The sequence below is a fragment of the Dermacentor andersoni genome, chromosome 9, assembly GCF_023375885.2.
Source record: "Dermacentor andersoni chromosome 9, qqDerAnde1_hic_scaffold, whole genome shotgun sequence".
Taxonomy (NCBI): Eukaryota; Metazoa; Arthropoda; class Arachnida; order Ixodida; family Ixodidae; genus Dermacentor; species Dermacentor andersoni.
The window spans coordinates 64,832,938-64,858,312 of NC_092822.1; the positions used below are offsets into that span (position 1 = coordinate 64,832,938).

Here is a 25,375-nt window from a genome sequence, read left to right on the forward strand (position 1 = left end):
CCGCGGTCATCGAGTCAGATGTGTTCACGCATGTTTGTGCGCGCGCGACACCACGCTCGCTAATTTAGTCGGTGTGACTATGTTGACGCCTTTGTGCCGCCGATAAAACCATTATCCTTACTTCGTATAACTGTCCACTAATTTGCTATCGCATTCGATGCTTCGCCTTTCGGGCGAAACTGGGATATACACATATTTTTTTCGTTCTGGTTTTAGTTTCGTTCCACTGAAAAAAAGTTCAGTTCCGGTTCTGCTCCAGAATGAAAAAAAAAAAGGTCCGTAACGGTTCATAACGGCTTTTGTTTGCATACAAAAATTTTCGAAGCAATGTAACGATAAGAACGAAGTATTTGTTATTCTCAAAAAGTGAATGATGAATTCTGAGATGATGTTCAGTGCCTTGAGCCAAGGCAGCGATCGTGATCTCAGAGGCAACACGTCGTCGTGTGTACTCTCTGAAATGCGAGACCGCTCTTCCAATAAAATAACGAACATAAACGAATGATAAAACTTCGGTCACAAAGCGTTGTACCCGTAGCAACAGCAAGTAATATTCAATGGAGTTTTCTTAATTTGTTGATTCTGCTTTCGTTTAGCCATTGGGGTATGTGCCACTGCAAGGTCTGCGTTAAGAATGAGATATCCTTAAGAGTGTGTACGCGTCACTGTGACACAAGAGGTATGTAATTAATGTAGGCAGTTATGTGCCCTATACTTTACTGCGCATATTCAATTCAATTAAATTTATATGCCAGACAACACGCTGGAAGAATCCGTTGGGACTTGACAGGGTCCTATCACCTGTCATCACCTTATCAACACCTGTCATCGCAACTTTGCCCTCGACAAACGTCACACGTCCCCTCCATTGTCGTGAAATCGCCATGCAGTGCGTATTCGCACCGATTCGGCATTTCTTTCATTTCTGCATAAGCTTGTGAACGTCTTAGAGGGAAAATGTAAAGATTGCGTGAGAATAATGTTGTGACCTGTGCGATGAAAGTAAACACTGTAGTGTACTCATCGCCGTTAGTTTTATAGCATTTAATTGCTTACCGCTTCACTGAAGTTTCGCTTCGCATAGATAAAGAAAATGTGCCGTTTGACATAATACTAAATTTTCTACCTTCCTACACTCGTAGCACAGAGTGCTCCAAGCTGGCGTAACCAGCTTACTAGGTAGAGAACTTCTCTTCAGCTGCCGTCGTCGCTTCTCCTCTTCCATCAGAGACGGGACGCCATAGACGTTTGCATTTGGATAACGGACTTTATGTAGACAATATTCACATCGACAGCTATTTACAGTGAGTCTGACATATCAACTCGGCATAGCCGATTGTGTACAACACCGCTCGTACGTCAAAGCCCTTCAGTTACACTGGGACCGGCGCCTTTCGGCAGAGCCGCAAGTGCAGAGTACCTTTCCTGCGTCCGGAACCCCCGTGAGAGGTCGGGAGCCAGGTTTTAACCCTTCAGTCGCTCCTCCCGAATCCCCTCACGGCAAATCACGACACCCCAGTGACCTGATTGAGTCAACTGGGCTTTCACTCACTGGTCTCTCTCTCTCTCTCTTTCTCACACTCTCTCCTTGCGTTCCCCGGTACATTCAGAGAGATAGAGGGAGAGAAAGAAACCGCCAAACAACAAATCAAAAAATAACATCCCAACAGTCCTGCTCTGCGACGTGTATGGGAAAGTCTCCCGACATTTTGAAGAACACTTACGGGAAACGAACATCTGCGTCGCCCCGTCCTCGCACCTTAATTGAAACCATCGCGCACTGCGTGGCCCGAAGGGCACCCCAGCCGAAGCGCACCCGCCGATTCACCGTGGTGCCGTCTTGTGCGAGGTTCGTCTTCTCCGGCGGGCCCATCTCTGCACTTACAGAAAGCTGTAAGTGCAGAGATAGATTGTGCCTCCTGTGCCAGCCTGTCTTTCAAGAGACCGCGCATCGGGTCACCGATCCCTCTGGCTTTCAAGTTGCCCCTTTGTCCCCCAGGCATGCCCATTGACGCCCTAATTACGCTTTGCCCGTGGTCCGTCCCAGGCCTGCGTCCGCGCTTCCGGGTCAAAGAGCCCCCAGCGTCGCACCCTTCCCCACGTTTCCAGAACGCACGTGCGACAGGTTAAGATGCCCCTAGGCGGAGACGCGGGCTCCCTGCTGCCAAAGGGCGCCTCCTGACTCGCTAACCAAGCGCCCAGCGGGTTTCGCTCTCGGCGAAGCCCGAAAACGGCGATCTTCCACAATTCTGGGGCGAAATTACTTCTCAGCCTCCATGCCGTTTGTCAACATCCTTTACAATAACATTTTGTTGTTGTTCTTTCATCACTTTCATCTGCCCTTATTCTTCTAGAGCCAGCTTCTGCTCCCCTTACTCCTTCCCTTGGAGAGTGGCATGTCGGCGGGTGTTCTTGCGACGGCAAACCTCTCTGCTTGTAAAAAAGAAGAAAAAAACTGTGCCGATACCATCGACGATCATTGTCAATGTAAGCGTATAGCCTGAACAGAGGAACGAACATAAGTTTTCCTTGCGAGTCCGTCCACCGACCAACCACGAAAACGGGCGAAACAGAAAGAAAAAGAGAAGACGACGGTTTGCTTCAATGAAGGGTTCTCTCACTCTCAGTAGGCCAAGAAAGGAAATATCAGCCCTGCAGCCAACGTATTGACAAGAAGACTCGTTTTCGTTAGAAGACAAGACTTCTTGTGGACAAGTAGTTGCAAGTCTTCTGCTGTTGTTCCATTTGATTTAATCCTGGTGGCACTTTGCACCGCTTTAATACCCCCACGTTACAATTTCTACATTATTTCCCCCCTCGGTCTGATACTTAGCCTTGGAGTTCATAATTGCAACCAGCCAGATGACCTAACATTCCGGGGAGGGCTGTGCGAATAGAAATGTTTGAGACACAAACCGAATACGAATCGAATAGCGTCAGGAACGTATCGAATCGAATTTGTTTAGATTATTATTCGAATAACAAACAGCCGTTTTCACCTTTCATATAAAACGATGCTCACATCCTGGTTTATTGACAACGTTAGCAAGCTCTCTCGTTACACTGCACACTATAAAGGGCTCCAGTCTACTAAAAGCACAAGTGATCACATGGAATAAATAAGCAGTAAAAGAACATTATTCGCATACTCAGAACTCTTCGATGAGTGCGCATGCCAGCAGTTCAGCCCGAAAAGCCCTACTCCCCGAGTAACGTATCACGTGATCGACCACGTCACTTCTCGACTTTTTTACGTCTAAATTTGTCGCGATCTCACTTCGATTTTAAGATTGAAAGCACGCCAGTTGACCACCGAAAACTTTCGGGAAAAAATATTACTCTAATACACTCTATTACTCTATTACACTAATACTCACTAATTCACTATTAATGCACGCTATTCGATTCGACGACCGAATCGCACTGGACCACGTTCGATTCGCTATCCGAAACTTTCGAGCATTGGCACACCGCTACACCGGTTCCATGCATGGCGGCGTGCAATCGGATCTGGGGGAGCACTCGAGAGCTCCGACATGGCGGCCTCCGTTGACGCGACCTTGGCCATCGCTCAGAGTGGAGTTTGCACTGGCCCGAGCCGGACGCCAGCGTACATAATAATGTAGTGGTAGAGGCTCCGTCGCCGCAGCCAGCGCGAACTTATCGCGCGCACTTTGCGATGCCTTCCCTTTTGGCGTCGCTCCTCATTTGATTATCGCCCTCGCGGCTGTTGTGCGCAGAGTGCCACAGGTCGTCGAGAGTGCCAAGAAGGGGCAGATTTATGCGCAACTTGTCTTTTTTCTTTTCGGGGTGGTACGGACCACACGTGTGCTCCCCTGTCTGCTGCGCTGAAAAACAATACACTGGAACCGGCCCCTACGCCACCCACAAGAGAAGGCAAGAAGGAAACAAAGACTGAATCGGAGAAGGTGTTGTCTCTTCGTGTAAGTCGGTGCTGAAGTTTACTACGTGGACTGGCCTTTGTGCAAAAATGTCCTTGCGGGACGATCGATCTTAGCGCACTTAAACTTTACGCGGAACATTAAAACTTTACGCACTTAAACTTTACGCCTCTCCCATGTCCATGGCACGCTCTGCCCCTTGGCCGGAGGAATGCGCAAGTACGGCGCGTGGCAATTGTGGCGCGGCAGAAAGTTAGGTGGGCGGATGAGATTAAGAAGTTTGCAGGGACGACATGGCCACAATTAGTGCATGACCGGGGTTGTTGGAGAAGTATGGGAGAGGCCTTTGCCCTGCAGTGGGCGTAACCAGGCTGATGATGATGATGATGATGTGTGTGGCTGTTCCGCAAGCTGATCCGTCGACTCTCGTTGCAGCCTCCCCGCCGTCGCCGTTCACCGTCGCCAGACCGTTCGCTCTTCAGTTTTCAGAGCGCTGTTTACGCTGGCTACATTGTTTACGTCCGTTCGTTTGGCGCCGAATCGCTCGACGTGTTGCGTTGGGCTTGACAACGGGAGTTACCTGTGGAATGTCATGACGTCATATTTTGGCGACCATGCTGCCGAGGGAAGGGACAGAGGTAGGGAAAGGGGTGGCTGTGGCGACGAATGACCCTATCAGTGCCAGGAGCTGCCAGTCCTTTAACAATGCTACATATTGTTTTTAGTCCTACTATGTGTCGGTTTACACTAAGGAAGGCACAGTGGTTGCCTGGCTTACATGGCTGTACCAATGCAGATAGAGGTACTGTGAACGATTAAGACTTATAACAGAACTACAACCGCGACAAAAGCGATGCCGCCTTTACGACAATGTCGCGGAAGACAAAAGAGAGTGTGCAAACGAGCTGTCACGCATTATAAGAAGAAATATGACCGCGTTGGGAGGCGGCCCTGCTCAGCCACGACCTCTCTGATCAACTGTGGGCCGTCCGGCACGCCGAGGAAGCCGCCCGACTTCAAGGAGTCGAGGCCGTCACCTAGGCTGGGGTGCTTATGGCCCCACCCCGCCCAAATCGCCGGACATTTACAATAAAGCTTTCACTCACTCACTCCATTCCATCCTGTGCAAGTGGATGCACAGCGAACCTGGTGCGCAACTTAGAGAACGTTACTGAAGCGCCACCACCACAATCGACGTACGTCATGGAGGCGCGCACGTGCAGCACATGTCCTCATTCTTCTAGGCCACCCACCTAGCGCAAGTGGTTTACTGAACTAAATTAATGTTTAAGAGTAAAATGCGTCAAAAAATTCGTGAAGTACGACTTACGCACAACCTACAGACATGGCAGCATCGACTTGTAATTCGAATATATGAGAAAACATAATTCGGTTAAAAGAAAACACAAACACAGACCCCTTTTCCAGCTGCCGCTTTTTGGGCGAGCACGCCACGAAAGATACCGACCAACTAGAGGGTAAAAGCTTCGCTGTAAAAGGAAATAAATGTGGGGCTAAATTCACAAAGCTCTCCACTCGTAAGTGCTGTTAGTCATTGGCTGTGTGCTTTCGCTAATAATACGTCCGAAATCACTATTGGCTAGTATATGTTCTTACGAAAAGTTTCAGTGTAAGAACTGTTTTATGAATACGAGCCCTCGATTATCGATTGTCGTTTAGTAGGAAAAGATAAAGGTCGGAACGTTTGGTCATCTCGTCTGGGTCAAGTCGGTACTCGGGAATTTTGTTCAAGAATCGGAATTGTCCGGCAGATTTTGGGACGGTTAGCAACCCTACTGCGAATGCCACTTAAGAACTCCCGTGTCCGTGACGTCATAAATGGACCGCATAATTAAGTTAGTTAGTGTGCATTTCATTTCATTTATTTCCCCTTAAAGGCCCGAAGGCATCACGTAACGGGGGGGGGGGGGGGGGGCATAGAGACACGTGAACTTCAATGACTGAACAGAAATGCAAAAATACAGCAGAAATACAGTCAGTGAAGCAAAAGAATACAATGGATAATACATTGAATATATGAAGGTAAACAGTAGAAAAAGGAAATCAGAGCAGGAATATATTTATTAAGATGTGTTAGTGTAGTTGAAAAAGATACTCCATATATCACATGATGGATGCCAACCCCCTAGTGCTTCAACCGATGTCAGCCTAAGCAAAGCATTCCTCAGGCGAGCATGCTGCTCTGAAGCCTCATAGTCGAGTCGGCTTCGATTTATCCGCACGAGAAAAAAAAAAAAGAACATACACCTTGCGTTCGTTTTGAGAGGCGTCAAGCAAACTGTATCAAGCAGGCAGGGCTTGAGCATCACGGGCACCGAGAAAGTCACCCGAATATAACCATGTTCCATTTTCTCAATGACCCCCAAGAAGTGTAAACGTATTGGCACGTGGGGGGCCAGTTCCAAAAATGACTACACATGCCTTGAGCAAACTATGATGGGCAAGTGTTGGCGACGGTATGTAGTAAGGAAAGACACCGTTTTGAGCTGGCTTCGTAAACATGGTTGTTGTTGTTTTTTTCAAGACGAAAGAATACCTTTCTCCCATACGAAGTCATCCGATCCACGTCGACTACGGCAAAGCCCTGAGCAGCGGCAAACAAAAATCAAACACGTACATCGAAAACACGTTATCCTCGGTCGACGCCGGCGCGCTGGCGCCGCAACCCTGGAAAAAGCACGGCTCTCGCGCGTTCGCTCGCGCGGCCGGTTTGGTGCCTACCTTGGTGGCTTTCTTACACTTTTCTTTTTCCTGCAACCTTGCCTTCAAAACGCGAACGTCGTCGACGGCATTCGCCGAAGATCGCTGCCGTCCGCGCAAACGCGAGCACTTGGGGGATGCTCGGTCTCGATCGGTCCGACGGGTGCGATCATGTCGCGAGCACGTGCTTCTCCGGCAAAACGGCGCGGCTCGCTTTCCTCCACGGCGCCTTTCTCTCAAAACACGGGCGCCCCCTCCGCGGGCCCTTATCTCTCCGCGACACCCACCTCTCCCCCTTTTCCCATCGCTTGCGCAAGCCCCAGCGCGAAGCCAAACAGCAGGACCTCAACTGGCGGCTCCGTTCATCCCTCTCTCACCTGTCCCGCTTGCCCTGCTGAAAGGTCTCAAGCTATCTCCTCGCCCACTTGGCCATCGGCGAGAGAACGCAGCCAACGGGCGACGACTCTCGCAGACCCACGCGGAGTGCGGCAAATGATAAGCAATCCCGCTGTTGCTTCTGCCCGGCAGCCGCGCTTGCGTCGTAGTGGGGCCGACTCCTACCGTGGCGCCACCGCCCCTTAAAAACTAGAGCCCGCTGCGCCGCCCTCGCCAGAACAGAGCCCATCGTGTGACGTGAGACGCTGCGCGTGCGGGACCGTGCATCTTGTAGACCTGCGAGCCCTGACCAGAGGACACACAACCGGCTGTTGCGAAACCAGGAGGAATCTGTTTGGTGGTGCAGAGTAGAGCGCCTTCTGGAAAGGAGAGAGAGAGTGAGGGACCCCTCCGGCAGTTGTCGCTTATAACTTCTCTTTGAGGTCGTCCGGCTTGTCCGCCCAGCGGTCAAGCGATTATTCGGTGCCAAGACGAGTGCGCACACCATGACCTCGATGTTCCAGACGCGCCTGACGATGGCGCCATCACCGACCCCGTCCCATTCCAAGAGGCTGGACAAGAAGAAGTTCACGCACGTCTCCAGCGAGGTGAGTCGAGATTCGTGTGATGCTGTTCTCAACGGGTTTTCTCGTTTTTCGACGTCCCACGTCTACAACGTGGCTGACGGATGCCATGTAGCGAGGCTCGCCGAACCGTCGTTTCGCCTTCCGCCTCTCGTCGAACTGAGGTCCCCCGATGTGACAATTAGAGAGTTTCTGGTCTGCGACGTCGTTCTCGGCAACGAGCCGTCATAATCGCCGAGTCATCGCAAAAGTTTCTTTCCGCGAATCGAGCGCACTGAAGCGCCGGATTAGGCTGTGGCGCGTTTCGCCCCTTGACCCATATAACTTGTATGAGCTTGTTGATAAGCGGTCGCCTGTTTCTGAGACTAGAGCACGGCTTTTGAGACGGCAGAGGACGAACCTTCTCCTCCCAGTTGTCACTCTAGGTCACGGTGTAAGAAAAGTATACACCTTAAACCTTGCTCCAGGAACTGGTCATTTAGTTCGAGATGGTGCATCAGGGCCTCTGACGTTCCATCATCTATTACCTGCATCGGTGTTCGGATGCAACGGTGCATTGGTGTTACGGGTGCAACTAGTAATCGAATATAAATATATTATTTTTGTTATTTTTTATATTTTGTTTTAGTTTGACAATCTATACCACGGAATTAGAAGCTGACTGAGATTATGAGGTACAAGTACCCAGTTCATGATTGGTGTCCTAAATAAGTTGTCAGCCCTGACGTGTTGGCAGATGAAAGATACACAGCTGAAACCTTGTTATTTCATTTTTTTTTTTATTTTTGCGGTCGGAAGATGGATAATTGCATTGGTTCGCCTTCCCTGCTCGATCATTACACGTCGCATTGACTGTCATTCGTAAACTGAAAGACTTGCGATGATGCGCAGTGGTTTGAACGCGAGGGATAGTGCACTCGTAATTTGGCTTCATGTTCGCCTTTCCGCCTTTCTTATCGCATGACTAGGGGAACCTTGAGCAAGTAGGCGCTCTTGTACTTTAAGCTCTATTTAAAGATAACGTCTTCGAGCCAGGCCCAAACCTTGGCTGCAGGCTGCGCCTTCCTTTGTTGATCGTTTCAATTCTAAATGTCAATGTGTAGCACCTTTACCTCGTTTGGACTGCTCGGTTGGCCGGTTAACACTAACCTGGTTAACGCTGGTTAACTATATGACTTTGGTGCGATCACTCCTTGGCGTTCGCTTCAGTTAAAGGGCAGAAAAAATTACTTAGGAGGAAAGTTTACTTTCCCTAATGAACGCGTGAAAACGTGCGCGCGAAGTTACGCAACTTTATAAGCCACGTTGCCGCCAAAACACAAGTGCTAATATCGTCGCACAATCACAATAAACTTTTCCCAGAGCGACGACGAGGTCTATTTTTCTCGCTTTCTCTCCCACTCTCTCATACATGTCCTAAGTCTGGGTAGATAAATGAATGGCCGCAACTTATCCGTTATCAATGCATCTAGCTCCGGGAGAGAAGTGCCTGGTGGATGTTCGAGACATATGTTCACCAACTCATCTTGTTTTCGTTCCTTAGTAAAATGGCGCAACAGACACTGGGACATCGACCATGAATCGGGCGGTGAAACAAATTATAATTTTAATGAATATCTTGTAAATGCGAATTAAAATATCTACTGTTACAGATATTATTGATCAAATATCTAAGTATTACGGTAGAATTATATACGATGTAGAAAGAACAATTTAGCATGCAATTCTTTTTGTCTAGCGGAGAAAGTTGTAGTGGACTTCATAAACCTTTCTGTGATCTCTTCCACCAGATCCCTTCTTGTTTTTGAGCCCGTATACAATGACACTTCCCACCATACGAGATTTTGAAATGATTTCAAAATAAACTATGAAGAAACTATGAACTTAAACGCAGCTCAGTATATCAAGTTAGGGGTGCACATAGTTACCAGTGATGTTTTGAAGAAAGAGAGATTAAAGGTACATAGAAGCTGGAGATATACGAATAAATTTAGTGAAATTAGAGGAGTTTTGAGTATACTGAGAACTTCAGAGAAGATCCAATGAAGATGCTCGCGAACTTAACATGGCAGTCGCTCTGTGTCGCGGAGAAAGTTGTCAATGGCAACGCGAGCGTTCGTGCGGTTCACGGCCAGTAAAGACGGCACAAGGAGACCTTGTTTCTTCAAAGTGCACACGCAGCCTCAGCGCTTTCCTCGATCTCGGGTCTTTCTTTTGTTCCTCTCGGTTTTGTGTCGATGATTCACCGGCGTATTGTAGCAAGCCGAATCCCTCAACATCGCAATGACCCTCGCCCCGCGCATGCGCAGTACTTTCGCGTGCATAAAATGCTATTTACGCGAAGAGACCAAGGCATATGCAGGAGGCAAAGCATCGACCAAGATGAAATGGTTAGATGATTATGATGATGATCATCTGGTGCAAACCCACTTGGCAGCCATGTGTGTGTGTGTGTTTTCTTTTCGTCTTCGTCATTGCGTTCGTTCTCTTAAACGCCACTGTCGCAAAATGTATGCCACAATGAGTACCTCCAAACTACGCGTTGGGTTAGGGGCTATCTATAGAAAAAAAAAAATACGATCAATACCAGTTTAAGTATGCCGCTTCAGACTCAATGGTATAATGGACGCGTCGTCCTCGTCTCCCCATCATTCGCCAATTTTGTGCCCCACTGCTGGACGAAGCCCTCTCTCTCTCGTCGATCTCTCCTCCCACCCATGTCCAACGTCAGCTGAACCCGACCTCGTTCCTGCGAATTTCCCGATCTCATCACGCCACCGAATTTTTCTTCTTCCCGTCCTGGACACCCATCTTATCATTACGATAAACGACAACCGGTTATCTGCGGTATGCAGCTGTAATGCATGTCCAACTTCTATTTTTCTAGTAAATGTGTAGGCTCGGCGATAACCGAACAATGCAGTACAAGCTCTGCCCGCGAAACCGCACTGCATCTTCTACAGGATTGCCAACTCAGTGGGCGAACTTCTGGACCGGGGAGGGGGTGGGCGTTGTCTCGATATATAGCAAGAAAGGTGCAGTGTGGTTGCCTGTCTATGCCGATGCATATAGAAGTACTGAGACCGGTTACAGCCTAAGATACAACTAGCACCACGAATAAAAAACGAAATCGCCTATAAGTTTATGAGAATGGAACAGAACACGAAAAAAAAGGTGCAACCAAGCTGTTAGGCTTTGTGAAGAGGGCATATATGGTTTGAATGCTATTCGGTAGGAAAAAAAAAAGTCGGCACATTTGGCCGTCCCGAATGGGTGAAGTCGGGGTTCGGGACTTCTACACGTGCGTCGGGACATGTCCCGCTAAATTCGGGGACGAACTGCACCGTCTCTTTGTGCCTCCGCGCTCGAAAACACGGTTCCCGCGAGACGTGACGTCACAGAAGCGAGCCAACGTGTAAATGGCTGGTGCATACGTACAAACCCGCAGTGTCGGGATAGCATTATTTTTTCCCTTGCATTCCTATAGGTTGTCACTGCATAGAAAATCAGCTACCATGGCCTCCCTTTCACCTTTACGTCTAGATTTTTTTTTCGCCTTCCACCACTAGTTAAGTGCCTCTTTTTAGCCCATTCTCGAACTTCATCGCTTCTCCCTGAGTTTCTGTAGATTAGTACTGACAACATGGCACTGATTTACACACTCTTTAATGATATCAGGAAGAAGCAGGCCACGACTTGCGAGTGCCTACCGTATATGCGCTTGAGCGCCTCCCCCCATTTTCTTTTTCTCAGAATGCCGTCTATATGGGCCTGCAAGCACGACACGAAAGCCACGTGGCAAACGCGCGCCCGTTAGCTTCGACGCAGCCCTTTTCTCATATTTTCTAGGCACTCGTCATTTTCCTCCAGTCACGTGCTCCTATAGTACGAGGGGGGCTGAAACGTTCAACTTCCATGCCCTTTCCAATCCAATCCTCTGTTCTCTCTCTGTCGTCTGGCAGACATGTCTTGCCCGCTATCCTATAGAAGAGCAGACGTCGCCCCGTTTTATCACCCTGGGACGGCTTGCTCGTGCAGAGCTGTCGCAACCAATCGCCGCGATCCGCGGCAGCAGCGGGACCTCGCGCATGCTATCTTCGTCGACATCTCAAGCGCTTAGCATCTGCTCGTTCACTTTGGGCGACGTTTGTCGCAGCGTCTGCTTCTCGAGTGGTCTTCTCTTGCGAACGAAGCGCCGATAGTGCCCGAGTGCCCAGCGCACCCGACTTGTAAACGCGTCCGCGGCCCTTCCGTAGCACAAGTCGCGCGCTTAAGGGTCGAGTTCTCCCGTGCGAATTGGAAGCTCGGTCGCCGCCATGAAGCGGGCCACCGTCGCGCACATTCTGCTGGCGGCGGCGCTCGTTCTTCGTTCGCTAGCTGAAGTGACGGGAACACGGTTCATTGGCGGTAGCAAGAAAGGGGATTTCAGCTGCGGAAACGGCTACTCCGTGATGCTGCGACATGTGTGCGACGGCGACAACGACTGCGGAAACAACGCGGACGAGAACGTATGCTCTCCGGGTCCCCTCGTCTGCCCCCAGCACAGCTTCGCTTGCCACAGCAAGATACATTGCGTGCCTTTGCATTGGCTTTGCGACGGCGACGACGACTGCTTCGACGCCGTCGACGGTGTGTCCTCCGACGAGAAGAACTGCGGCACAACGACAGAGGTGGCAACCGCTGCCGCTACTGCGGCGAAGACGGCCGAGCAGACGACAACGCAGAGGACGCCGCCGCCACCGGTCTCTACCGTCACAGCCGAGCAGCCCACCGGCACGACCTCGCCTCCCGGCGGCTGCAAAGTCGACCAGGGTGAATTCCCGTGCTTCGACGGTCGGTGCCTGCTTCCAGTCCAAGTGTGCGACGGAAAGAGCGACTGCACTGATGGCGCCGACGAAGGTCGCTTCTGCGAACTCGTCGTCGGGCGCGGTATGCGACAGCGACAACAGCAGCAGCAGCAGCAGCAGCAGCAGTGGAGTCAGCGTGAACAGAGCCGACACGGCTGGCTGGTTGACTTCCGCCTGCAGTTCCGCATGCTCTTCCAGCCGCTGCTCAACTCATCCGACGTAATAGGCAGAGAATGAAGAGGGAGACGCCCGCGGTGCGGCTGCATGCGCGATCTCGTGTGCGCGACACCATGCTTATACGCCTGAAAGATGGCTGGCTCCGTGGAATGAGCCCGAAACGTGAACGCAGTTGGATACGACTGACTGTGCACCGGATCGGACGCCGAATCGTGTATACTGCTTAAACTGCACGTTGCTTTAGTTCGGCAAGCGTTTAGTCTAGCGGCATCCGTTACTACATGTGTCGCATCGGAAAGATATGGCTGTGTACTTACAACCATTAGGACGTCTCTGAAAGCTGTCGGGCGGGGTTATGTTGGTGCGTATACGACTCAGGTGACGGGTTTCTTTTGCGCGGCTATGCAACAGGTTCGTGGATGTACGCGTACCGCGACGCTGTCTGCCCTCGTGTTATGGGCCTTTGTGTGCAGCTTAAACGTACAGCTAGTCCGCAAGGAAGTTCGAGGCTTTCTCCTTTTTCTCCGCAATTTCTGGCGTCGCGAGAGTGCCAACTTTTTTACACTGCCAAATCGTCAATTCCTGTACACTGTCGCATGCTTGTTAGCAATATCCTTCGTCGTCGACTCTCTAGGATTGTCCAATACATATAGTGTTTGCTCGAGAACAGGTCAGCGCTTTTCAGATGAGTCTTGTTGAGAACTGTCCGCGAACGACTATGTGTACTTTCTGTCCGACAACAATGCGATGTCTTCCCTCTGCACCTGCACAACTTATATAACGTCAACTGACATATGTGCGGGACGCAGTGATTAACGACGACAATCGTCCTACGCCTCCCGCCATAACCTTGCAGCGTAATTTGATATAGTGGAAAAATAATTCATTTTTGACGGGGACCACCTATGTTTAAGTGAAAAAGAGAAAGGAAAGAAAAGCACGCTTTACTACAATGTCCACTTGCTCTCTCTAAAGGGAACTTTCATTTGCAAAAATCGAGCGGTCATACTGTGCAGTAGAGGACTGCGGAGAGCGGTTATTGTAAAGTGTAACATATATATATGTACCTTCAATGACGCGTTAATGTTGTGCGTTCAGGCTCGCAAAAGAATTACGCCAACCACCGTGACGTACGTAATGTGAATGTGAGGGTTGCGACGTGATGTGACAATGTGGCGCTGTGACGCCATCTGGTGTAGCGTGGATATGTGATGAGATAGGCTTAACTGTTTTGCGCTCTTCGTTAGAATCCCCAGTTCTCTTTTTCGCTGAACTTCACGTTTTCCTCACCTGCACCATAAAAAGCAGGATAAGTGACGCCGGGACCTGGCTCCAATATGTGTAATGTATACATTGCATGTGACTCTCGGGGATGCGCTTAAGCCAATTATGTAGGACAAAAATAAGAATTCGCATATGGTACCGAATACGGGAAACGTACGTGTTGCTTGCTTTTCGTGAAACTGTTTGACTTTGTCTGCAACTGCATTGGATAGCAGCTTAGAGAAGCGCTTGGCTGTAGTTCATGTGCATATCGTTGCAACTGCAGTAAAATATGAAAGTTGTACCCATGTTTCACTGGAAATAAATCATGCAGTTTGTGCAAGTTTGTTTTTTCTTTCTTTGTGTGTGTGTGTGTGTGTGTGTGTGTGTGTGTGTGTGTGTGTGTGTGTGTGTGCGTGTGTGTGTGCGTGACGGGCGCCAAAGGTGGCGAGAGGAGTGGGTGGATGGAGGGGGGGGGGGGGGGCGTCTAGCTTTTTTTAGTTTTTCCTGCATTTCTTGCATCGCGATGTTGCTAAATTTCGACGCTGCGAAGTCGTCGATATATTCCTGCAGTACTGCTGCATGCTTGTGGGGAACTTTTAATCTGCAAGCTTAATTCTCTGGGCTGCTTGAAATGACTTCGTATATAATTCTGGGGAAAAAAAGTAGTCATCAGCGATATTTCTAACCTACAACGCGCTTGTGAGCAAGCTCGCACGTCCAAGATCATTTCTCGAGAAGCTATCGAATGAACGTGCACTTTTTTTGTGCAAAAGGAATCTGAGGTCCCCTCATCTTCAGAGTATACTATAAGCTAACTTGAGATGAGCGATATTCAGTAGTCAATGACGACTCGAGGAGAATAGCTTTACCTCTTCGCTAAAACATTCCAGTGATATCGATAAATGTATATGGTTGATACCTCCAACGTGTTTCAGTGGCAGTGACATTCTGCGGCTTAAGCACGAGGTCGGCGGTTCGACTGCCGATCATGGTGGCTGGATTCCTATCGGGTAGGCGGCATGCAAAAGTGCTGGCATGTTGGACTCCAACCGCTCCTCTATGCCACGACCCGTGGCCACCACCGTCAATTATTTTTGAGGCTTGGAACAACTCTGTACGTCAGCAAACATCAGCGCGTGGCTATGCACAAGTTTTCACTCGCGTTCAAGGTGGTGGTGGTTCAAAGTATCCCGCACTTGAATTTCAGTGAGTTTGTGCGTGCGGCGAAATGTATGAAATGATGTGCAAATCTTCTAACTGAACGACACAAAGCTCTTCGACGAGCGCTCGTGTTCAATGACTGAGCATGACTCATTGACGCCATCCTCCCTGCACGCCTTACGAACAATTCGCTGAAATAATTATGAAGATGACAAACTTCGAGACAGCAGTTTGCGTGTATTCTGTGCCGGCCAAGGCTCAGTATTCTGAGGTGCGTAAGCTCGTAAAGGCCAGTACAGTCCGCGACAGAATCGCGCATTGCCGTTCCCAGCGAGTTGTACAAGCTCGTCCACGTTTAGGTTAAACGTCACGTCGCTTGAAATGCGTTCTGGCGCACGTCTCTTGTGCGACTGAAGACCATTTCATCGACGTGAGGCATCTGTAACACACAAGTGCCGTATCACCCAGTCATTTTTCATATTTCAATGCGACTGAAACACTATACCGCAAAGCATCCAGTTATATAAGAGTTGCCGACCGTGCAGTTTCATATGTCGCGTTTTACACGAATGCGACCGCATCACAGTTTTTGAACACATTGCATCCGTGAAAAACGGAGCTGCAATGCGCTAGAGAAGCGAAGCGCATTAATGCGTCACGCGATGGCAAATCGAGAAGAACACTGGCGCATAGCATCGCACTGAAAAGAGTGCGGAAGGAGAGAGCGAAAGCGTGTGAAAGTGAAAGTTTGTTCCTTTTTGACGAAAAGAGTGCGCCAAGACAAAAAAAAAATGGCAGGAGCCCGTCAAGATCCTGCTCACCCGGCTATAAAACAGCTTCGACGCGGTCTCCTGCAGCTCCACTCGCCGCGAAAACCTGTGGCACATTGGACTGTTCATTTTAGAGCGCTCGATATAGAGCGCTCCCGCGGTGCGGTTTACGTTCGGCTGGTAGGAAAATTGAGCTCTCGGAACACATTCGCCTCCACTCAGAGTCATTCGGAAAGCCGTGCTTCCAGCGCGGAGCGCTCGGAGGCACTCTCACGTTCGAGATTGGCAGCTCGCAACCGCGAGATCCGACAGAATCGCGATCACGTGGCTTACTCCGATTGCTCCGATATCCAACCGAACGTTCGGCATGGGGGGCAGCCCTTCTGTGGCTCCAAGCCCGACGAGAGCTCCGCGTCGCTACAAACAACAGTTGGAGCGCGGCAGGAATCGTGTCGAGTGGACCACTATACTCGCCCAAAGAGAGGTTCCATCTTGTTTCTACATAACGCCGTCTGCCGTGAGGTGTGACCCACCGCATGCAAAACAGGCTGGCGCACAGCGTCACCTCGATGCGCCGGAAAGTGCGCCAGGCCGTAAAGCATTGCACACCCCGCTCAGCAGTTGTATATCGTGGTGGTTGTCAACAGCTTCGCTCGACATCCACTTTCGCAGGGCCGGGATGGCGACTCCATTTTTTGTTTTCTTTCTCTTCCCTTGCTTGCGTGCTTGAAGTCTTGCTTGCGTGCTTGCAAAGTACTACAAGAGCACGACAACAAGCAAGAAAACTCGGCAGGGGATGGACTGAGTCGGCGTGTACACGTGCTATACATAACGCGCGCGGCATCCGATATCGAGGCTGGCCGTGTGCGGCGCGCTTCCGCGGCGCTTATCTCGGACGTCGCCAAAGCGGTCGCGTGGAGTCGCTCACGTAGGCTGCTGCTTCGTTTGGCGCGGCGGCCTCTACAGAAACACTATGCGCGGTCTGTACCACGTAATCTTATCGCACGGGCATAAAACGAACACCCCCATTCACGTCTTTCATGGACCCATCGGTGACAGTATAGGTCGTCGTGGGGTCGTATAGCGTGGTCGCTTTCCCTTTTTTTTCATTTTTATTTTATTTTAACATACCGACGCCCCGGTGCATTTCGAGTGCCAAGAAACTCGATGCATGCGCTACGAGTACGACTCGGTGATCAGCGTTTCCGCAGCCTTCCTTTTGCGTTAGGAGAAACATCGTTCATGAAAATTAAGAGGGATGCTTACTTGTATGATTCGCTGAAGACGTTAGTCCGGCTAAGAGCCTGGCTCGCGCTACTGCAGGTTGTGCGGGAGAGCTACGGTGACACGCAGTGATCGCACAAGCACACGAGCAGCAGGTACACCCGTCAGCAAAGGTATACGGACCACAGGATCGCTGAAAAAGAAAGGAAAAAAAAATCTTCGTGATTCAGGCGCTCAAACTGAAACTGACTAGTGCATTGGAAAGTTGCAGTGCCAAGTTTCGACCGTTGCCCTCAATTTCAATTGACATTCGTAGGTGCATGGAATACTGGCGCGAATAATTTTTGCCCAGTGGAGCACACCCATTTGACGCACATAGACACGATAAAGACACGAAGTTCTGAAGGCCCGTAGGGCTCACAAATGCCGGCACCGGTTTCGTAGCATGCAAGGCGCAGGTAGCGCTTCCCCACGGGTTGAGAATGTCATTCGCTTTAAGCTCGAGCCGCACTTCAACTTGCGCAGCACGCACTTGCGTAGTGCGGCGTTGCAGAGGTTGTCCGTCTCCTAATTACGTATAGTGGTTGCAGTCATACAGAACACATATTCAGGGACGTTACAGTGGGAGCGCACTGGTGAATCATCACACTGAAATGTTGCGCTTAGACCAGTTCGCGTAGACCACGCTGCGTCAAAGGAGCGTGTACGCGGACCGACGGAAACTATTGTGCCCCATGACTCCGTGCTTTTAGAAGACCTTGCAGCCGGAGCATCTCCAGACCGTTATCGTTGACAGTCGAGCACATATTTAGCTCTTGAATGTGCACTATATGATGAGCGAGAAAAATGGAACATATAATTAGTAGTCAGGCCAATATAGCTTCAGCGTTAAACAGAGGCCTATTGACAGAAGTGCTTCTCCGGGCCATCATATCAAAACTGAACTGCAATCAGGAGTGGAATACTAATTAGGCGTTCTCTTTAGAAATGGAAACTTTACTCTGGGATTGATAACAACCGCAGTGTTTCAGTGGTTACAGCAGCGTTCTGCGGTTGAGCACGAGGTCAAGGGTTCTATTCTCACTCGGGCATCTGTCGTTCAATCTGCCGCGAAAAGAAGCACTCTTCACGTTCTGTTGACAGGAACGCGTCAGTGTGTGTGTGTGTGCGCGTGTGTGTGTGTGCGTGTGTGTGTGTGTGTGTGCGTGTGTGCGTGTGCGTGTGTGTGCGTGTGCGTGTGCGTGTGCGTGTGTGTGTGCGCGTGTGTGTGTGTGTGTGTGTGTGTGTGTGTGTGTGTGTGTGTGTTTGTGTGTGTGTGTGTGTGTTTGTGTGTGTGTGTGTGTGTGTGTGTGTGTGTGTGTGTGTGTGTGTGTGTGTGTGTGTGTGTGTGTGTGTGTGTGTGTGTGTGTGTGTGTGTGTGTGTGTGTGTGTGACCGCTGCCCTAGTAGGGGCTCTGGATGTCGTCCGATGACCTTTGAGGACTTCAGTCCAATTGAGGCATCCGTAACATACCTATGTCTTAGCACCTGAAAGAGCTGTCGAATGATTCCTGCGAATACGTTTTTTCTTTTTTTTTGCGTACTTTTCGCCATACCAGTGACGAAGTATGCTGGATTTTAAAAAAAAGAAAGAAAGCGTCACATTGCTTGGTTGACTGTCCCACTCAATAGGCTAGAATTCGCCCCAACTGATGCAGGTTGCGATGTTACCGACATTATTTTCAATTAGAGGAACGTGGCTTCAACTCCGATATCGTATATTATGCGCTGTCATGTTTCAACTCAAAGGCAACCTTCTAGTTTGTTTGGGTTATTTTCTCGTGAGTATTGCTTAAAAGGACGCGCTTGGAGTGTGTCTCGGACACTTCCAAATCACATCCCCTGCCGTGCCTTGTCGGTAATACGTCACGCATGTCTCCTCGCAGCGCATCTGCCCCTCATTGGGCTGCGCCCTTGAACGCGCTACGATCCGGCACGCGACAGGGTGCAGACGTACTGAGAACGTAGTGCTAATTGGACGTGAGCTCTGAACTTCTTGCTTGTCGAGAGGGCTCACAAGAGAAGGCTCTGTTCGCGTTCATTTCGGAAGGACCTCCACATCACGATGACAACTGCCTCCAAACTGGCACAAATTCACTGTGATGCATAGACCAAGAATCTGTTGGTATTACGAAAACGGAAAAATAAAATACCGTGACCATTGTTTCACAACTTTCCACAGTCTTATCTGCACATATCATCACCATTGGACGCGTTGTCATATCTCTAAAACATTCCGTATTGAAGGAATGTCTCGGAAGTTGTGGCGGTGCGTCGCCTGTCCCACCAACCGCTTCGCATCTTACTGAAAGTGCTGTCTCACAACATTAATCAAGGGAGAATGAGACGTCCACCCAAACGTAGCTAAGTGCTACAAAGGAAACCCATACGGTTTCCTTGAAAGAAAAGCTTCGCAGTTGAAGAAAAATTCGTCCTGGTCCTGGACTCGAACTCGGGACCACCGCCTTTCCGGGGCAGCCGCTCTACCATCTGAGCTAACCAGGCGGCTAGTAGATGGCAGGCGAAGTCGAATTTATCAACTCAGAAGCAAAGGCAAGAGTTTGACGTTAACAGTCCACCGGAAAACCCGCAAAATGGAGAGAAGTAAATAATCAGGGGAAAAAATGTATATATGTCTATAAGTCTCGCAACATGAAAGGAACAAAATATTGTCGCGAGCGAAGAACTACATTTTTCCCCCTTCTCGTGACAATGCATCTTTGACTGACCCGGCCTGCTTGACACATTTGTCAACGGTTGTTTCGCGCGGAATCCGTTATCGTCGCCGAATTGCTCGGCGGCGTGACGCCGCATAATACGGTGACTGCAGGGCAGGGGCAGTGCGAGTTGTTATCGCAAAGCGGCCAAACGGTCTGTCAGGAACGCGCCTCTGTTATCGCCAGAAAAGCGAGCAGGGAGGGAAGCGGCGTTCCCAACAATGAAAATGCCCGGGTCGATTGACAACACGGGGCCGCATTTTCTGAGGACTCTTTTCGTACGATCCCGTTCGCGTCATGTCACATCCGTCACGCCCAGTGTGCCTTATCTTGGTGATAACGGCGGTAAGTGCGATGGCGTGCGAACCAATAGCGAAGGGACGAAAAGGACGAAAAATGCGATGAGATTCTTATAGAAGGGGGCGAAAATGTGGGATGAAGTGCAGCGCAGTAACATGTCTCTCCGTAGAGGACACCTCAACCGCGCTGCACAGGGGGAAACGGGAGCTGAAAGTGGGGGTGAGAGAGTGAAAGATGCGGCAGCGGCAGCCGAAGTGGCGGGATGAAAACGGAACCGTTATAAAATCTGGTTCCAGTTCGCGCAGAAGCAGCGAGTAGAGGTACGGTCCATGCATGAAACTACACTCTAAAAACATTGCACCCTTCGGGGTGTATATTTGCCACACAACAATAATCGACATCTGTCTTGTCCGCATTTCCTTTCTTTAACGCGGCGAGCTCGGTACTTTCCAGTAACGAACGGCATGCGCGTTATCAGCAGGACATAGCATTCCCGACAGGATAGTAACGAGCCCAGCGTTTTGAAGAAAGGAAATGCGGGCAAGACAGATGACGATTATTGTTGCGTGGCAAATATACACTCCAAAGGGTGTAAAAATTTTTTAGTATATATATATATATATATATATATATATATATATATATATATATACAACACGCCTTCCAGAAGAGTGGGTTCAGGAAGGCATGTTCAAGCACATTAAAGGGATGCAGGGATGCAGTGAATAACGAGAGATACTCTTTAAGCTGTGTTAGAGTGCGGGTCAAACCAGATAGTAAGAGCATTAAGAACTGCAAAAGTGCAGGGCTAGCTGCTGCAGTGCTTGTAAAATTCTAGCTAAAATTCAGGGATAGCATTACGTACAATCAAAGGTCTGGTCACAGGACAGCCCTGTGTGTGCGCGTCTGTCTCTTTGTTGGTATTTCTGCGCTAAATTCTATCATGCCGTCAGCACTCCGTGACAGAAGTGATGACAAATACGTCGTTGAATGTAATTTAAGGATCGTTGAGTCTCAAGGATGGGATGCTAGAATGGTTATTTGAGTACGGGAACTATACCAGTGAAGGCATGCTATTCTCACTGGAGAGAGCGAGAAGGGGAACAGATGGGATCGTAACTTTGTTGGTTAAAACTACACACCGCCAACAGACAGCGAAGCCAGGTAAAAGCAAAGGGAAATTAACTGTCGCGTTTAATTCAAATGTAGATATAACGAAAAAAAGGGGGAATGAAAGTGTTGCTATAGGCAACTTGCCGCAAGAGCAAAATGTATCTTCGTCCACTTTCACTTTTCCTCATTATTTTTAGAAATAACAGTTAATTTTCCCTATGCTTTCTCTGACGTCATTGTCCGTCTGCGTCATATGGTTGCAACCCGGTGCAGAGGCTCGACATGGAAGGCTGCCGAGCAGAATGCGTGTAGATTGCAGCAGTTTCCACGAGGCAGTATGCACAGTGAGACATCGCTCGCGTCGATGACACACAAGAAAGAAAGCACGCCGTCACTTCACAGCCTTCACAAGAAACAAGATAAACTCGCGGCGCAGTGCTGAAGGCGGACAGTGAAACGGGATACCATGACGGTGCAGAGAAGTTTGCCCGAGATAAGAATCGTTGCCTCGAAAAGCAGTAACGACGGGCAGGACGTGAGAAGACGCATTCCTTTTGGGTTCGCCCGCGCCGCAAGGGGTCACCGCCATCCGTGGCGCGTCGCGGTGTTTGGCTTTCCAGTCTCTCAGGCATTTGCGTAATCTCGTGCTGGCCCCCTCACCCCCACTTCACGCTCGCCGCCGAAGCGCCTTGGAAGGGAGTTAGCGGGGGGGAGGGGGGGGGAAGGGTTTGTGGTGGGGAGATTAGAGTGGTCGTCGGTGCCTTATGATAACGACGAGGCGTCCTGTCGCAAGCGTCACGAACCGATTGCCACCAGTCCAGCGGTGTGTGTATAAGTTTCGGGGCAGGCCGGGGCCCGCCGTCAGTCGGCGCCTCATCCGTGTCTGAGCCGCGGTCCTCGGTGAGATAGATCCCTGGGAAGACACTCGACTCTGCTGTCCTCCCTCGAGAGTTCGCGATGCCTCCAATCGTGGAAGAGGTCAGTCATTTTCGCGAGCCCTGCGCTTTGGCGACTTTGTATACCGCAGTCCGTGTTGCGTGTGTGTTGGACGCTGGCGTTGACTTTACTACGCTGTCATCCTGAAACTGAGCATTTGCAACCATTGTATTTTGGGTTAGCGTAAACCACGCTGTGTCTTCCCCCGCATTTGAGATTGCATTCTGGCTGATTATATAATGGGTTTTAGTGATGCGAATCACTTCCCACGGTTCGCTGATGGGACTTAACCTTGTAAAGCTCGCATCCTCGTGCAAGTCGGTATTCGTGCTTGAGTGCTTTTAACGCTGCACACTGATGCTGTCTTCTGATAGAAGTTATTTACATAATTAACTGCTTCGTGACTTACTGGGTTCACTGGATTGCAGTGTTAAAACTTGGTTCAAGAAGCTGTACCGGTCGGTGTGCATGACAAATAGCGCCTCGAGTTCATCCCAACCTTATAAATTGTGAATTGATCGTCACGTTAAAAAAAGAAGATACTGGTGCGTGCTTGTGAGAACCAGTCGCCAGCTTGTATTTATTTTGTCTCTCGAGCTGTTCTCTGAAAATTATTGAAAAGTGCTCGAATACTTTTAAAACTGATAATGACGCCACCACGACGCGCGTATCTCCATGCACGAAGTGCGTCCGTCTTATTGTGAACTCTGTTTGAAATAGTGTAAGCCATTTCCTTCTCACATGTCCAATGCTCTTTTGTTTTTGTAATGGCACTTCCCACTGTCAAACCCTTTCACTTGAGTTTTGCAATGCAAGTTGTTCATACTCTATATTCGTGCCTTAATCCTGCCACTCAGAACCTATGCAACCAGATCTATTGCAACTCCGGCGTCAGAACTCGTGTGCTTTGGACGCGGTACAGTTAATGTGTAAATACGAAAACTCGTAATGATATTTGGTGAGACATGACGTTCAAAACCTAAGTGCAGCTTCGAGGATCGCCGTGACTATGGCAAATTGGAGATGGTGCTGCACGTGTTGTTCTTGTTTACCATGTTGTGTTTGTGCATGCATGTGTCTGCATCCCAAAAGGATAGTGTCATTGTCTTCGCTTACTGCCTTAGTTATTTTTACTTCGCTTACCATGAGGCGTTCACTGCATCTGACTGTGGGGACCGGCGTCGGACACTGAAGGTGCCTGCTGCATCTTTTCCATCATAGGGACTTCCAGCGTTACGTGGGAAATGAATACGATTCCCCAATGTTGGTTCAGGGCTCTCCCGCAATGTTTAATCTGGCGCTAGCTGACAATGGAAAGAGCGGTAAGCGAAGGAGCTTGCGGAAGAGTTGACGCTAAGTGCTCGTCATTGTGCGCGTGCGTTTTTATTTGTTCATTTAGTATCATGCCATTTCTGCGTGTTCATTAAACGATCAAATGTTGTAAAAAAAAACAGGGGAAGAAAGTTACCAGCATTGCCAATATCATTACGTCAATCAGTCAGTCGGGACAGAAAAGTTACCATGACGGCCGCCCAAGTCGAAGTCATCCCGCGCAGACGTCACGCGAGAGGGACCATGGCATCAAAGGTTCAAATGAAAGCGGCACGACGCTCTGTCCTGCTATAAATTTTTGCGTTGTCACGGCCAGTCGGGAAGTCTTGCGCTAAAGTTGTGCTCGCTGACTGCCACGGAGTTTGGACTTCAGTGCGAGCTGACGCCAAAGTAAGTCGTGCTTGGAAGCCTTGCGCGAGCCACGGAAAACCGAACCGGCGCTGCAACTCTCGCCAAGACCACAGCGGAAACTTGGGCTACGAGTTGTAACTTCACCGCCGTATCCGAAAATGAGAATGCCCGAAAGGTGCGCAACCGCAATTTGAATCGTTCTGTACATTACTTTCTGACACCCTGGAAAGCCAAGCAAATCCCCCCCCCCCCCCGTTTATTCTACGGCCGCGACTAGGTTGATTATGATGAGAACTGAAGCGACGTTGGTCTCTCTTCGCAATCGCAAGTACGGATGTGCACTACATCGAGTTCAGGCTACGTTGCTCAATCTCACACTGTAGCCATTGTGGACGAAGAGTAGGCGACGTAATGAGTGGCAATAAAGTAAGAAAGGCGAAGGCGGCTACTGTGTCAAGAGCATCGGCGCCAGTCATGTAGGAGTGCCAACTTCCATCGTGGGCACCGAGTACATGTAACGGGGTGCTTTATCGGTTGCTCCTTACACGCCACCCCACTCTAATTCACCTCTGCCGTTTTTGCACGCTTCCACTGCCTTTGTTGCGCGCCTGAGAAAAGGGTGGTGCCGCAAACTGCGATGGCACCCCGAATAGAGGCAGGAGTGGTCCTCTTCACGAGCCTTTATCTCTTTTATCAAGGTGCTGTCCTTGCCTCCTTTATCCGTCTTGGGACGCGTATACCGGGTGCTATCTCTCGTGTAATTGGATCTTCATTGCGCTGGCCCCTTCAGCTATCGCTTGATAGAGCGAGCACTTGAAGTCATGTAGGTGGTGTCGGAAAAAGAAAAGTTTCTACCGTTACGTCCTTCAGCTGATATGTGGGACGGAAACGAAACTCTACGAACAAAGCTCGCAAAATTCGCTATCGCAGAAAACGCAGACGCGCACTGGCTCAAAAGTGACCTGGCTCTTGCAAGCACGTACATCCGTGAACGGTGTGAGGGGGCGGGGAAACAGATTGGTGTTCATTCCATATGCCACAATGGCTTCAACACGTATGCTGAACGCGTTTTCCACCAGTCTCTGCTACTACGTTCATCCGGAAAGCTACTTGGTGTAGATATAAACACCTTGTTCGAAAACCAAGCCCTGAACAGTCGTCGGTTGAAAACTCAATGTTCTATTCCATCTTATGTTGCTCGCTAGTGATCACTATATCTGCTCCGATGTATCTGCTTTAAAAAGGCTTTTAAATTGCTTGGACAACGGCAGTCGAGGACAGATGTTTCCGTACAGCGGGGAACTAAACTGTCTCGCGTTACATTTTTTTAACGCAAGTGCAAAGTAGAAGTCCGTGATCATTCAACATGCATGAGGACTAAAGGAATTAACTGTGGTGACAAAAGTCACAACTCTGGCAACGTTCTGGTGGTTTTCCGTGGTGTCGTGGGTTCGCTTCGTTGCGCGACGGCCCCACCCTGATGTGTACGGAACACAAAATGAAAAGAATTAGAAAGAAAGAAAAGAAATGAGGGGCGTTAGAATGCGAAATCTCCGAATGG

The 25,375-nt window shown here is 49.6% G+C and overlaps 1 protein-coding gene across 3 annotated transcripts in view; it reads left to right on the forward strand.

Annotated features, from left to right (window-relative positions):
• Window positions 1–25,375, forward strand: part of LOC126528163 (ADP-sugar pyrophosphatase-like) — a 52,892-nt gene that overhangs the window by 8,645 nt on the left and 18,872 nt on the right. The window contains exon 1 of one of the 3 annotated variants that reach the window (XM_050176030.3): window positions 7,167–7,606. The exons of 1 other annotated variant lie outside the window; for it this stretch is intronic. In XM_050176030.3, the coding sequence (XP_050031987.1) occupies window positions 7,505–7,606 (102 nt within the window). In that variant the 5' untranslated portion in view covers window positions 7,167–7,504. Of the gene's footprint in view, window positions 1–7,166; window positions 7,607–22,052; window positions 22,174–25,375 lie in introns of those variants that run through there. One more of the 3 variants, XM_050176031.3, reaches the window with a different exon arrangement.